This window comes from Pteropus medius, unplaced genomic scaffold (assembly GCF_902729225.1).
Source record: "Pteropus medius unplaced genomic scaffold, Ma_sr-lr_union100, whole genome shotgun sequence".
In the NCBI taxonomy this organism is placed as follows: Eukaryota; Metazoa; Chordata; class Mammalia; order Chiroptera; family Pteropodidae; genus Pteropus; species Pteropus medius.
Window position 1 is genome coordinate 48,561,878 of NW_024349800.1, and position 12,641 is coordinate 48,574,518.

At 49.1% G+C, this 12,641-nt stretch overlaps 1 protein-coding gene across 2 annotated transcripts in view; it reads right to left on the bottom strand.

Annotated features, from left to right (window-relative positions):
* Positions 1-12,641, bottom strand: part of PLB1 (phospholipase B1) — a 147,814-nt gene that overhangs the window by 23,610 nt on the left and 111,563 nt on the right. For both annotated transcript variants that reach the window (XM_039887494.1, XM_039887495.1), the window contains exons 37-45: positions 11,510-11,561; positions 11,047-11,127; positions 10,435-10,500; positions 9,549-9,649; positions 8,444-8,525; positions 7,664-7,768; positions 6,486-6,581; positions 5,882-5,953; positions 280-345 (exon numbers count right to left, since the gene is read on the bottom strand). In XM_039887494.1, the coding sequence (XP_039743428.1) occupies positions 280-345; positions 5,882-5,953; positions 6,486-6,581; positions 7,664-7,768; positions 8,444-8,525; positions 9,549-9,649; positions 10,435-10,500; positions 11,047-11,127; positions 11,510-11,561 (721 nt within the window). The remainder of the gene's footprint in view (positions 1-279; positions 346-5,881; positions 5,954-6,485; positions 6,582-7,663; positions 7,769-8,443; positions 8,526-9,548; positions 9,650-10,434; positions 10,501-11,046; positions 11,128-11,509; positions 11,562-12,641) is intronic.

Genomic DNA, 12,641 nt, shown 5'->3' on the forward strand with positions numbered 1-12,641 from the left:
TTCTTCAAAGGGCAGAGAAAGCTGATCCATGGCACTTCCTTTTGTTGGTTGCTGATGTCAGCTAAGCACTTGAGGACATGTTAGGACAATCCTGTGACTTTGTGGTTCAGGAGACACTTTTTTTTTTCTTTTTTTTTCTTTACATTCCAATTTCCAGTATGTAAGAAGGGTACATTTCTGCTTAAGCTAACACTCTGAAACCTGCACCACACCCCAAGTCACTGCAGGCGGAAATGGTTTGTCCCTGAGAGAGGCAGATGTGTGTCAGGGGTTAGGTACCTCAATGGCTGGCTTGGTGGGGTATGTGTAGTTACTGTTCCGGAGGGTTCTCAGGAAAGGCTCTTTCTAAGAAAGAAAAGAAACCACAGGGAGAGATTATCTGGCAGCATCGAACGTTGCTTAGGAAAGATAAGAACTAATAATCCTGTCTTCTACATTTATTTAACATGATTTTTCTACACTCCGATAGAAAGAACTGTATAAACATAGTTTCATTCATTCTCCAGAGGGTTTTACCTATCAGCATTGGCAAGGAATACACAATGAAAGCCCTAAAAAGGATTCTAGTATGTTCTAGTCAGAGTTCTATGCTTTTGTTTTCACCCTAGCAACTGAACAACTCCTTAATCATCAGAATGATCTATTTTCTTTCCTTTGTAATGTATCTGGCAAGAGATTCACATTATAGCATTTTATCTTTTTTAAAAAGTGTTATGATTATCAACACATTTGAGTATCTCCCCTCCCCTCCTCCATCCCCCCGCCCCCACCTCCTTTGAACTATGTGTCTTACCATCATCAGGTTGGCTTCATATATTTGGGTCATGTTTTTTCTCGTGAAACATCCTCTTCATTCCCTACTCACTTATCTATTTCACAATCAGTTTTCACACAAGCCCAGTCAAGAATCCAAGTCTTTTCAGTTGCAAGTGGTGGATTAATCAAGAAGGAAGAAGGACAAGGCAAAGGAGAAGCAGGAAAAGCAAGGTAAGAGGAAAATGTAAAACTTGATAATGAAGCAAGAACTAGTTAATAAGACGCTGATCAGGAAATGCCAAATGGCCCAGGGCTGTCAACTCTTTCACAAGATGTGGTCAGTGGAGTAGAAGGGAAAATTTGGGAATAAAATGAGAAAAAGAAAAAAGAGCAGAATGTTGGATAAGAGGTCGTTGGAGATCAATTCCAGGGGTTGAGAACTGACTGTCTGTGAGCGGAACCCATCCAGGAGATATTTTGTTTTGTTTTAGTCTGCTTTCTTTTTGGCCTGAATGGTATTAGCAAAGGAGGAGGAGGAAAAATGGGAGGAGAGAAGAATCTGAACGCTTTCAGAAGGGGCGTGCTCCCTTCGGTTCTGTCCTTGCCACTTCCTCCCATCTCAGGCCTGATCCCATCCACACCATCGTGTTCCTGCTCTGAGTTTGCAACCCCTGAAAGCCCCCGCTTTACAAACGAGGAGCAACTGAGGCTCAGAGTGGGGAAGGGACCTGTTCCAGGTAGAGAGCAAGTTGTGAGTGCAGAGCTGCGGCTTGACATCCCAGGCCTTCCTAACCAGAAAGCAACCGTGCGAGGCAAAAGAGGGCTTTCAGTGGCATGTCACCATGGCTAGCTAGGCTTGTCTCGAGGTAAAGTTATTTAGCATCCTCTGAGCATTCACCATCAGACAAGAGCAAGCTGGGAGCATTCTATAAATAACTGACCCACATTTGTTGAGCGCCATGTGTTCAGAGCACTGTTCTAGGTTCTAAGATGAGAGGAGGAAACGAAGGGGCTTACAACCCAGTCAGGCAGAGAGCATTGAGAAGCTATGGGGTGGCAGTAAGGCATCAAAGAATAGTGTGGCCAGTAAGCCCAGTGATTACTGAGGAATGGCTGCAAGATCTGGAGATGTATGGCCCTCACTGGCAAGACTCAAGGAGAGGGAGGTTGATCATTAATTCTCCCCTCCCCTCTGCTTCAAGGGAGCCCTGACTGGGCCTAGGATATGAAGGCTGGAGCTCGTCTCAGAGTGGCCAGCACAGGAATAACCAGAGGGCAGACACGCACCCTGTCCCTCTGGGAGTGCTGAAAGTCCAACTGGAGGGCCTATCTGGTCACATGATCCAAGGGTTGGGGGAGGGGACAGAGGGGGAGACTGAATCAAAGGGGTTAGAGGTCAGGGAGACACCAGAATGTGGTGGAAAATGAGGCCAGAGCAGGAGAAATGAGAACAGGTCCAGGCCAGTGACAGACAGGTGGCCTGGGGTGCCCAGGACTTGTTCTGTTGACCTTTGGCCGTGTGATACATGCATGAGTCAGAGTGGTCTACAGGCCTGGAGCTGAGCAGACTACGTGGAGAAGGGATTCCACTTAGTCTAATGGGCTCTCTTAGGCTCCTTCCGTAATACCAGTAAGTGAAAAGTGAAGCCCATTAAATGCCAGCGCAAGAAAGTCTGCGCAAAGACGGTGTGGCCTGCCTGGGACGGGGCAGAGCTGGACAGCCACCTGATGTGAGTCAGCAACGTGAGTCACTGGCTTCAGGAAAAGGTCATGTTCATCTTGACTGTATTACTAGGTATAAAGTTCCACAGTGAGAAAGTGGAGCTGTTTCTGTTCTGTGCTGCTCAGACCAAACTGGAGTGCACAGGCAGGTCTGGGCACCAGCTTAAGAGGGGCCATGTTCCAAGGAGACATACCTACTACATGAGACAGGGTTTGGGAAGGCTTGTCTGTGATGGTTGAGGGAACTGAGAAGACTTGGTGGCGGTGGTGGAGGAGAGGAGGATATAACAGTACTACATGGAACACCTTCTGACATTTCTGATTCCATTCCATCCCATCCACCCCATCCCCTTCCAAACGTTCTGGTTCATGACCTACTAGTCTAATTCCACAACCTGTTAATGGATAGCCACTTGACAGTTTGCCTTGATAGTGCAGAAGTTTAAGTAGAGGCTATAATGATGCCTTCGGAGGGATGTGGTAGAATAACTCAGTTATTCTATAAGAGATTGCATCAACGGGACTCCAAGGCCCTCCCCGCTGAGATCCTAAGGTCATATAATTCTCTGTTGTTTTATGATGGGAAGGTAGGACCAGATAACTTTTAACATACAAAGTGATGAGGATCTGAACTGGGGTATTGGCAGTGGGAATGGAGAGGAGGGGCAGATGGGAGGGGCACCAGGAAGAATCCTATCAGCTAGGGTTCCTGCCCGATGTTTCATGTTTGTACAACGGTGAAAATCACAATAATACTGACAGAAACAGGAAAGTCCTAAGGATCAGAGAGTTCGGGAAGACGAATATTTAGTTCTTATTTTGACACTCCTTACTCAAAAATTATTTTTCAAATGAATGTTTGTTGAGTCTGAAGTATTAGTGAGGTCAGGGCAGGATCAGGAGATTTAGAAGTTCAAAGTATCCAAAAGATAATAGTGTCCCCCAAAAGTAATTCAAAATCGAAACATTGCTTAACAGTAAGTATGGATAAGGGAATCCGACAAACTTCTGCTTTCTCCAAGATGAAAGATTGGATGATATATCACTTGAAATTATTTTGATTTCTTTCTCTGCTTCTCTGTCTGTCCCTCTCTCTCTGATTTGTTGGCACCCTGGGCAGACATTTAAGCTGCCTTCTGGGTGATCTTATGCCACATAGGACATCCAAAGGGGAAGCAGCTCTTAAAGGTTAGAAATACAGAGGTGGAGTTTGGGAAAGAAGGAAGAAATGAAGACACAGGTTTGAAGATGCATGCAAAGAAATTTAACAGGAAACCCTGGAAATGGACAAATCCAAGAGTGAGGGGATGGGGATAGAGAGAAAAGAGAATAGGGCTGAAACATGAAAGTTGGAGAATGTCCACATTTTTGAGGCTGGGAGAAGGAAGGAGGGTCATTAAGAGATGAGAAGGGGCAGCAACTAGAAAAACAGAACAATGGAGATGCTTTCGTGTCCCGGAAACTCACAGAGGAGGTGGATAACTTTATCAAACGCTTAGAGAAGGCAAGACGAATAAGAGTTGAAAAAGGACCATGCTGGTCTTTCAACTGCTTTCTTCAAAGCCTGAGGAGCCACAGTCAGTAGCCCTGGGTTAGGGAAGGAGTGGGCAGAGAGGCAAGGAAGGCAGGGAGGGACAACAGTCTCAGCCCACAGAGCAGCTATTCAAAAGTTGTCTGTAAAATCGTTTGTCCAACCTGAAAGTCCAACAGCAATTCATAGAGTACTGTTAAGTACCCAACCTGCCTGGGCAGAATGCATTTACAGTTGACTGGGGTCGGGGAGGAGCAGGGAAGAAGCTGAGAAAGCTCCCATCCTTCTCCGCCCCCTCCTCCCACTGGGTCCTGCCTGTTGCCTCTATGTTTAGACACAGCTAGCACTAAAATATGTGCCGCCTGGCCCCTGTCGGCTCACACTGAGATGCTCGTGGACTTTTATATAGCTCCAAGGCACATGGGAGGGAGCAGATGGGACCTGAGGAACACAGAATGCTATGTAGTGTGGTGCGGCGAAATTGGGCTGGCCAACAGATGGAGTGTTTGGGAATGGCCCTGGGGTTGCCTGGCAACTGCTTCTCCTAGGCTGGGCTTCTAGGGTTCCAGGAGGCTAGATTTGTAATCCTTTGCTCACCAATGACTCAGGCTCTGTTCTGACGGAGGAGCAGAGCCCACTGTGGCTTGAGTGCTGGTGGGACCCCATCCTGTCAGGGTTCCTTGCCTGGTCTGGGGAGGAGAATGGCGTACCTCGTGGCCTGTGGCGACAGGGCTCTTCGTGACCCAGTGCCTAGGCTCTGACGTGGTACTTAAGAAATGTTTGTGGAGAGGAGGAGCAAATGATGGCTCCCTGGAATTGGTTATTGCTTTTACTACTTAATGAAGGGTTGAATTGGTAGATTGGAGAGAGTTTTCCATGGCTGATATTAAGTATGGCCATATGAGTTGTAAAAATATTGAAACACTTACCTCCAGTATGGTTTGAAGCCTCTGCTGAGTCCCCAAATGCTTCTACTACTGAAGTTGCCTGGCCCCTCCCCTAGAACCTGCTGGACATGCTCAGGATCTAGCAATTAAACCATTTACCTCTGGCACAGTAGAAACCCCTAGGACTTTGACCCAGCCTTCCAGCCAGCACCTGACCATTCGGACTGGAGGCATCTGTGGTGCACTGGTTGTTACCTCATTTGACTATCTCTTTTGCTCCAAAAGCCCAGGAACTGAGTCCTCTGAGGCCAGTGCCCCACCCCACTTCCATATCATCCTTCTTCCCACCACTCTTATTCTCCTGATGAGGCTGACGGCACACAAGGCTGAGCCTGGGCCGAAGACTGGGGTGGGCGAGGTAGCGGACAGGAGGCATGGGTCTGGGTAGGGCTGCCGTCCTCTCTGGATCCCTGGCAGACGCACGGGGGTGCTGCAGGGCCTTCCCTGCTCAGCTGGGAAGGTGGGAGCCCGGGAGGCAGCCAACCCAGGAGGGAAACCCAGCCTCCCAGATTGGGTCAGGCCCATCTGCTTTTATTGCTATTGAGGGCTCTCAGGCCTTGGCCTTATTTGGTTAAAAAGCCATAAGATGGCCTAGAAAAGGCAGTAGGAACATGAACCTGCCCCCATCCCTGGGCCCGAAATCAAGTTGAACAATCACTTACATTTTCCTCCTTAAAAGGAGCCGAGTCCTCACCCAAGTTCTCGAAAGGCCACTCCTACTTGCCCCTCCTCCACACAGCTCCCAGGCTCTCCTCTTTGACCCTAGCCCTGCCGGAAACTCCCAGTTCAGGCTTTACCACCACTAACCACAACTTCTGATCTGGCCGGCTTCTCGCTAGACCTCACCTACAGCCTGACTCTCTCACCTGCCCCCACGCCGCTGCTAAAATGAGCCTTCTTATCAACCTTGGCCCTCCCTGATTACCTGAGTCGGGCAGGAGAGGGATATATCTGCTGTCAGGTTTAGGGTTTCCGTTTTCCTTCCTAGTGGTTCAAGCTGATTGGGGAAGAAAAGAGAGACACAGGTGTACTCCTTTGTTTCTGTGGAAGTGAATATTCCCTGGCAGCATCCCACAGCGGGAAAACTCCGAACTTGATCTCGGGGGCTCTGCCAGTTGCCAATTGTGGGATATTGGGTGATTCTCTTAGCTTCTCTGGGATTCAGCTTCCTCAGAAACTGATAATACTTCTCTTGCAGGGGTGTTGAGAAGCTTAAATGAGGTAACATGGTTTAAAGTGCCTAGCACAGTTGCCGACATATAGAAAATGTTGAATAAATGTGAGGTTCTACCTTACATTCATGCAAATAGTCCCTCATCAGAGTCCAAAACACAGAGAAGAGGGTGTAGTTGATCCTGGGATCTTAAAGACTTCATATTTTCAATTCTAGACTTCTACAGATGTGCCAGTCACTGTTCCTCTATACCTTGCTGGCAAAGGAAGTCAAGAACAAGCTCCATTCTGTGGGGACTGGCGCTCTGCTCTAGACTAGAACCCCAGAGAACCAGGGACACCCCACTTATTTTTACCATATTGACCCAAAGGGCTCTGGAGAGCTGAGAGTGGAATTTCTGGCTTGGGTAGATGCAGTCTGGGGTGAAGAAGGACATATCCAGGCGTCCATCCTAGAGAAGAGAAATATACTTCCTCAACATCCTGTTGGTACAGAGGATGGACAGGGAGCCACAGGTGATTGACCGGACCCCTGGGATCAATCCCTCAATGCTCTTTGGGTCTATGAGCCATTGGCCTTGCACAAGGCCTGCCCACCTAAAGAAGGAGATGAGAATGATCCCACAGATTCATAGCCTTGGGTGGCCCCCAAACCTCATCCTCCTTTCTAACCCAACAATCCCCTTTATTTAATAAAATTTAAAAAACTGCCATATTTGTTTCCAGGCACATTTGTGTGACGCCTGGCCCACACCATAGCTGAGAGGATGGGACCTAGTTCCTAAGGAAGTCTCGGCCAGCCCACTGGGAGAAGGTACTCCCAGCCTTTGGCTGGCAGATCTCAGTGGCCTTGGTGGGGAGAACGGGGCAGGCCGATTCCAGGAAAGTGTGCCACCCTCCTTTCTCTTGAGGCACTCAGGGGTGCTTGAAGCTCCCTTAAGTTAGGTGAGGCCTCTAGGATGGAGGCCCAGGTAGACATAACCGAGACCCACCTTGGTCCACTCACATCCTCTTCTGCTCACAGTGGGAGTGTCCACTGGAGAGTACGGCCAGGTTAGAAACAATACCCAGCGCTCTCCTTGGTGACCGCAGTGTCGTGTGTGTGTGTGTGTGTGTGGCGGAAAGTGAATATTCTGGACCTGGACACATTCAAATCTTGCCTCTCTGTTCCGTATTTCCTATGTGATTTTTGGAAGGTGACTTCACATCTCTGAGCCTGTGTTATATGGGGATGATAAAACTCACCCTCAAAAGATAGTTGTGAAGATTCGATGTATGGCAAGGACAGTGCCTGGCACATAGTAGGTGCTCAATAAAATGGAGGCTGCTCTCAATAGTAATGAGAACACCCTACATCAGGCAGCCTCTGGGAATGCAGCTCAGATGTTCAAGGAGTCTGCGCCCATCAGACCAGCACCTGGAGAGCTGCCTGCGTCTTTTTCATTTTATTCACACTCTCATGGAAGCACCTGGCATTTCTGCCCTGAATTTCCTCTTCTCTCTGGGAGCCCCGCTGAGAGGGCAGGGAGCATACCTCCAGGATGGGGAGCTGGATGTTGTGGAAGAAGGGCTGTAGCACCACGGAGAAGTCCTCCCGCGTGTCATAGCGGCCTGACTCCACCAGCTCACGCATTCTGTTCTAGGGACACACGCATGGGTGCCTTTAGCACAGGCCCTAGGTGGCCCAAGAGCCCAATGGGGCAAGGGTGGGAGTGATGGGCAGAGTCCCGACCCCCCTCTCCCTGGTGGGGGTGGGTTGCTACCTCAGCCCTTCCTTTGAGAACACAAACACACTTAATTGCAAGGCTCTTTCTAGAGAATTAGAAACAGGTTGGGTCACCTTTCTGTTTTGCTTTTAAGTGAATTGCAAGCTTCGAAGGGCCAGGAAGTCCTACAAGGAATAAAAACCTAGGAAGAGTCTCCCGGGGACCCCCAGATTCAGGACCTACAACCTTCTTACGACGACTCATGGCCTGCCTGTTGAGGAGGTGGGTGGCCCCAGGGTGAAGGAGAGAGAAAGGCAGTCCTATGGAGCATCCAGGGCTACTGCCCACCTCAGGCCAAGTGTTAGGGTTAAGCCACCACGCGCAGCTGGGCCATGAGGGCTTTGCCACCTGGAATTCTTTGGGATGACTCCAACCAGGGTACCTAAGACACCTCAGCCAGGTGGGGCAGAGGAAGGGGCCTAAATGGTGAAGATCTCCCTCGAATCTTGCATTCCTTCCTCACCTGTGTTACTCCCTAGGGAGCTCAGGGCTGGTGTGTAAATCATGTGGGGGGAAGGCACACCAAATGGTGCCCTTCTTGGTCTCACCTGGTAGGCTCTGGTGACGGCCTCCAACCTGGCCAGCTCTTGGGAGCTCTCCCGCGGGGTCAGAGCGCAGTTACACAAAATGCTGCACAAAGAGAGGGAGGCGGGAAGACCCAGAACCAAAGTTCTGGTCAGGGTCTAGTTCTGCTGCACAGCGTGGCTCACTAGAGGCCAGGCTTAGGAGCACATGTGACCTGAGGCTCTGACACACATGCTCAGGAGCAGGTTTCAGATCTGACACAGGGACTGGATAATGTCCCCAGGGCATATGAATGAGCCCTCTCATATTAAAATAGCACAAGTATTAAACTGTAGGCACTGTGACTACAGCAAATTACACCGGACTAATGAATTCAGGCAATGAAAATGCAATGTTTAATTTTTAAAAATAAAAATGCACCCTCTAGTATTGGAGCTGGTATTTTGGGGCCTCTGACACTCATGGCCCCCAGACATCTCCTTAGTTCATACTAATGCCCCATGGTGTCTCCTTTTATTTTATTATGTATCATTTCATACCCATAAAATATACTTAATATTAAAAGAGATATTATCTCTGAAGCACTCAAGACAGTGCCTGGTGCACAGTAAGTTCTATAAAGCATTTGTTAAATAAGTAAATGTACATACGAGGTATGAAGGATAATAAAACACCTACCCACATACCTCTCACCCAGCTTGAGAAACAAACCTTTCGACTCTGAAGTTCCCCGTGTCCCTAACCAGTTTGCTTTTTTCCCCTAAAGGTGACTGGACTGTGTGGCTCATTTCCTCACCTTCTGTTTCAGTTTGACCACTTACGTACGTACATAACCCTAAATGCTGTCCCTTCACAGGCTGGGCCACACTGTCTCTCAAGCACCAGTCTTTGCCCTAGACCTGACCTCTCCCCTTTGGCTCCTCCATGTCACAGAGGTTCCTTATAGCACCCTGAGGTTCAATAAAGGGGAAGATATGGCTCCAACCTCCCGGAATGGCTCAAGACCCCCTGGTCAGACCTGGACACCTGGACAGACCAAGTCACAAAGACCCCAAGGAGTCACTGCATAAGCCAGACCAGATAGATGGTGAGCGTTCCTCCAGCTGGGGGCAGCTGGCACCTGCCTACCTGGCCTGCTGCACTGGGCATTTGTCTGGGTTCCCCAGGAACACCTGCCGTATGACACTGGGGTTCATGAAGTCCACGAGGTTGACCAGGGCTCTGGGCACCTGAGGGCAAGGCCACAGATGAGAGAGGGGCTCCAGGGGCTCCTTCCTTTAGCTGCCTTACAGCCCAGAGAGGTGGGTACAGGCTCTCGGCTCTCTGTAGAAATCCAGCTCAGAGGTCCCTGAGCTCCACAGAGCTACCATGCAGGCCATGTTACCCACACGGGCTGCAGTACGAATGGCACTTCCTGGAGTGGGACAACATGGCAGACCAAAGTCTAAATGTTGAATTCAGCTCTGTTCAGCCAACAGTTGGTGGAGTCAAATTCGTTAGCTTAAATCTGGTGAAATAGGTACCCCATTTGCCAGGACATTAGCTCTTGATTATTTCTCTCCAGCCCTTGATTATTTCCTTCCATCCCAATCCGGACTAACTCTGCTGAGCAGGCCTGGCAACTCAGCCACCAGCGAAGCATCTGGAGGTCAGAGTATAGGAGCAGCTTGCCCATGCCGGGGGTGAGGACAGAGCACATCGCTGGGCACAGGACCAGGGAGGGGCTTGCTCTAGACCCACCCTATGGTCCAGAGTACAGTGCCCAGCCTGGAGCCACCCAGCTGTGACCACCAGGGAATATCCCAGGTAGTGGCGGGGGGATGATTAGTATACACACTGCCCTCCCTTCTTCAAGCCTGAGATCCTTCCAGGCTGATTCCAAATGGAATGAGGCTTCCTTAGGGGTAGAACCCAACCTCTGGAAAAAGAAGAGCCCATGCCCTTGGTGGTGTCCTTCAGGGAAGCGGGTATTTCACCTTCTTTCCCCATCCACAGTTGAGCTGTTACCACTCACCTCTCTATGCAGGATGTCCAAGGCATTGCGGAGTCGGTCAAAAAAGTTGGCTGCAGAATACAGATTCTGGGGAGACAGGAGGGAGAGGAGGAGGTGGTTAGGGGAAGAGGGTTGTGGGGGCAGTTGTAGGCCCCCCTTCTGGCTGTGGCCCTAAGGACTCGTTCGCCCTCTGGCCTCCAGCTGTCACTACCTCATCAAGTCTGAATTTGAGATGAGCAGTTAACTACTCGCTGTTATCAAAGCAGGGCCAGCCAGAGACTGGAACCTCCAGCCAGAATTTTGGTTCAGGAGCAGAAAGTAGAGTTCTCCTTCCAACTGCTTGGTGTTTACAGTTTCTTCTCTTTCTGAATTCTCAGAAATTGTGACGGGGGGATAGAAGCACCGTCTATCTGTCACCTGCTACCTCACGCCATCTGGGACGTGGAGGTGGAGTCAGAAACCCGAGGGTCATGGAGTAAGACGTGAGTGCGTGCACATGCGCACACGTACGCACACACACGCGTCCAGTCAGACAATCCTAGGGCTGATTCTAGGGACTGTTCTCGAAGAGGCTCACCAAGGCCTCCAGGTCGGTCAGGAGGAAAGCAGGCCTGAACCCCGCCTCCCCATTACCGAATCTGTGCAGTAGTCACATAAGTCACTGCCTCCAATCAGCACCGTGATAACCTTCCAGTCCTCGTGGAAATTTACTCTCTACATAGAAGGAAGAAAATGCTTGATAATTTCAAACAAACAAAAAACACCATAGCTCTAAGAAATTCATTCAACCTTCTAAGACTTCCTTGCCCACTTAAAATAATAGAATCAGAATCTCAGAGCTGAAAGAATTTTAGAGGTTTTTTTTTTATAGACCACAGATTACCATCAGGAAGGACTTTCAAGGTCATTGTGATCAGCAACAAACCTCTCCCCAGTGACATAATCTCCTCCAGAGGGTCTCTGACTAGAGCTACCCTACTGCTACTTGAATGCCTCTGGTGACAGGGGGCTCACCATTTTCATGGCAGACCATTCCATTTGGGGACTTTTGTGGGTTAGAAAATTAGTGTTTAAAAGTAATGGAAATCTGACTCACCGGGTCATCTTTCATCCTCTGCACCAGAGTCTGAACTTGGCTTGTAAGTCCCCTGAGAAGGAGAGGAAATCAGTCCTGTTGAGGAACAGTGCTCGGATTTTTCATCCTAAAGGGCCTGAACTGGAGGTTTCCATGGTGTTATCCCCACTGCATGAGCTGGCAGAGACCCTGAGGCTAAAGGACAAAAAGATACGTGCCTGTTCTGGAGAGTGATTGCAACAAATGAGCCTTGTAAAGCCAGTTGTGTGTCTGTCCTAAAGTTGTAGTCAGAGGTACTGTCAATCACATTTGTGGCCCGTGGTCTCCTTTTTAGGAGTGTCTTTTAGGATTCCATGCCAGGAAACAATTTGTCTCCTTTGAGGACTGATGTAGATCCTGAAGTTAGATCTCTGAAAGTCTTAGCATGCTTTCTCTTTTTACCTTGGCTGCCAGGAAGCTGAGAGTTTGATGCTCAGGTACAATAATGCTAATATTGATAGAGTTGCTTCCTTCTTCTCCTTCCCAGTGGCTGTTATTTTTCTTTAAGTACATTTTATTTGTGTGTATGTGTGTGTTTGTATATTTTATAAACTTATCCAAATGCTTCTTTTAGAAATATATGGGAATAAGTATATACTACACACGTGCCTGGGTGCATAATTCATGGAAGGACTAGATCTTGGACATCTCAAGTCCCCCACTAGTTCAGGTCTCTGTTATAGGTCTGGTTGAGATGGATCCATGGCATGGTTATCTTTAGGGACCAGCTGGTGGGTTCATCTGTCCCCAGCTATTTCTATTGCCAAGAAGGATCTTCTCAGGCTGCGTGAACAGGTCTGGGGACTGTGCCCATCAACCAGAACGGTGTGGGCCTGAGCAAGAAGATGAAAGTGTGACAGACTCAGGCAGCTGGCCAGGAAGCAACAAGGGAACCCAGGCCGCTGGGGCCTCTAGGAGCAGGACAAGGGGCCTCCTTGGGAGGTCCCTGGGAGGCTGAACACTTCTGCTTTAGCTGCTTCTGGCTTTGCAACTGTACTTCCTGTTAGCTCCACAGTGGGGTTAGTGACAGGACATGACTTGTTGCCTCAGAAGCCTCTAAGGCTGGAGATTCTGGCTTGCCAATCCATGTGGTGGACTTGCCACTTGAGACTTT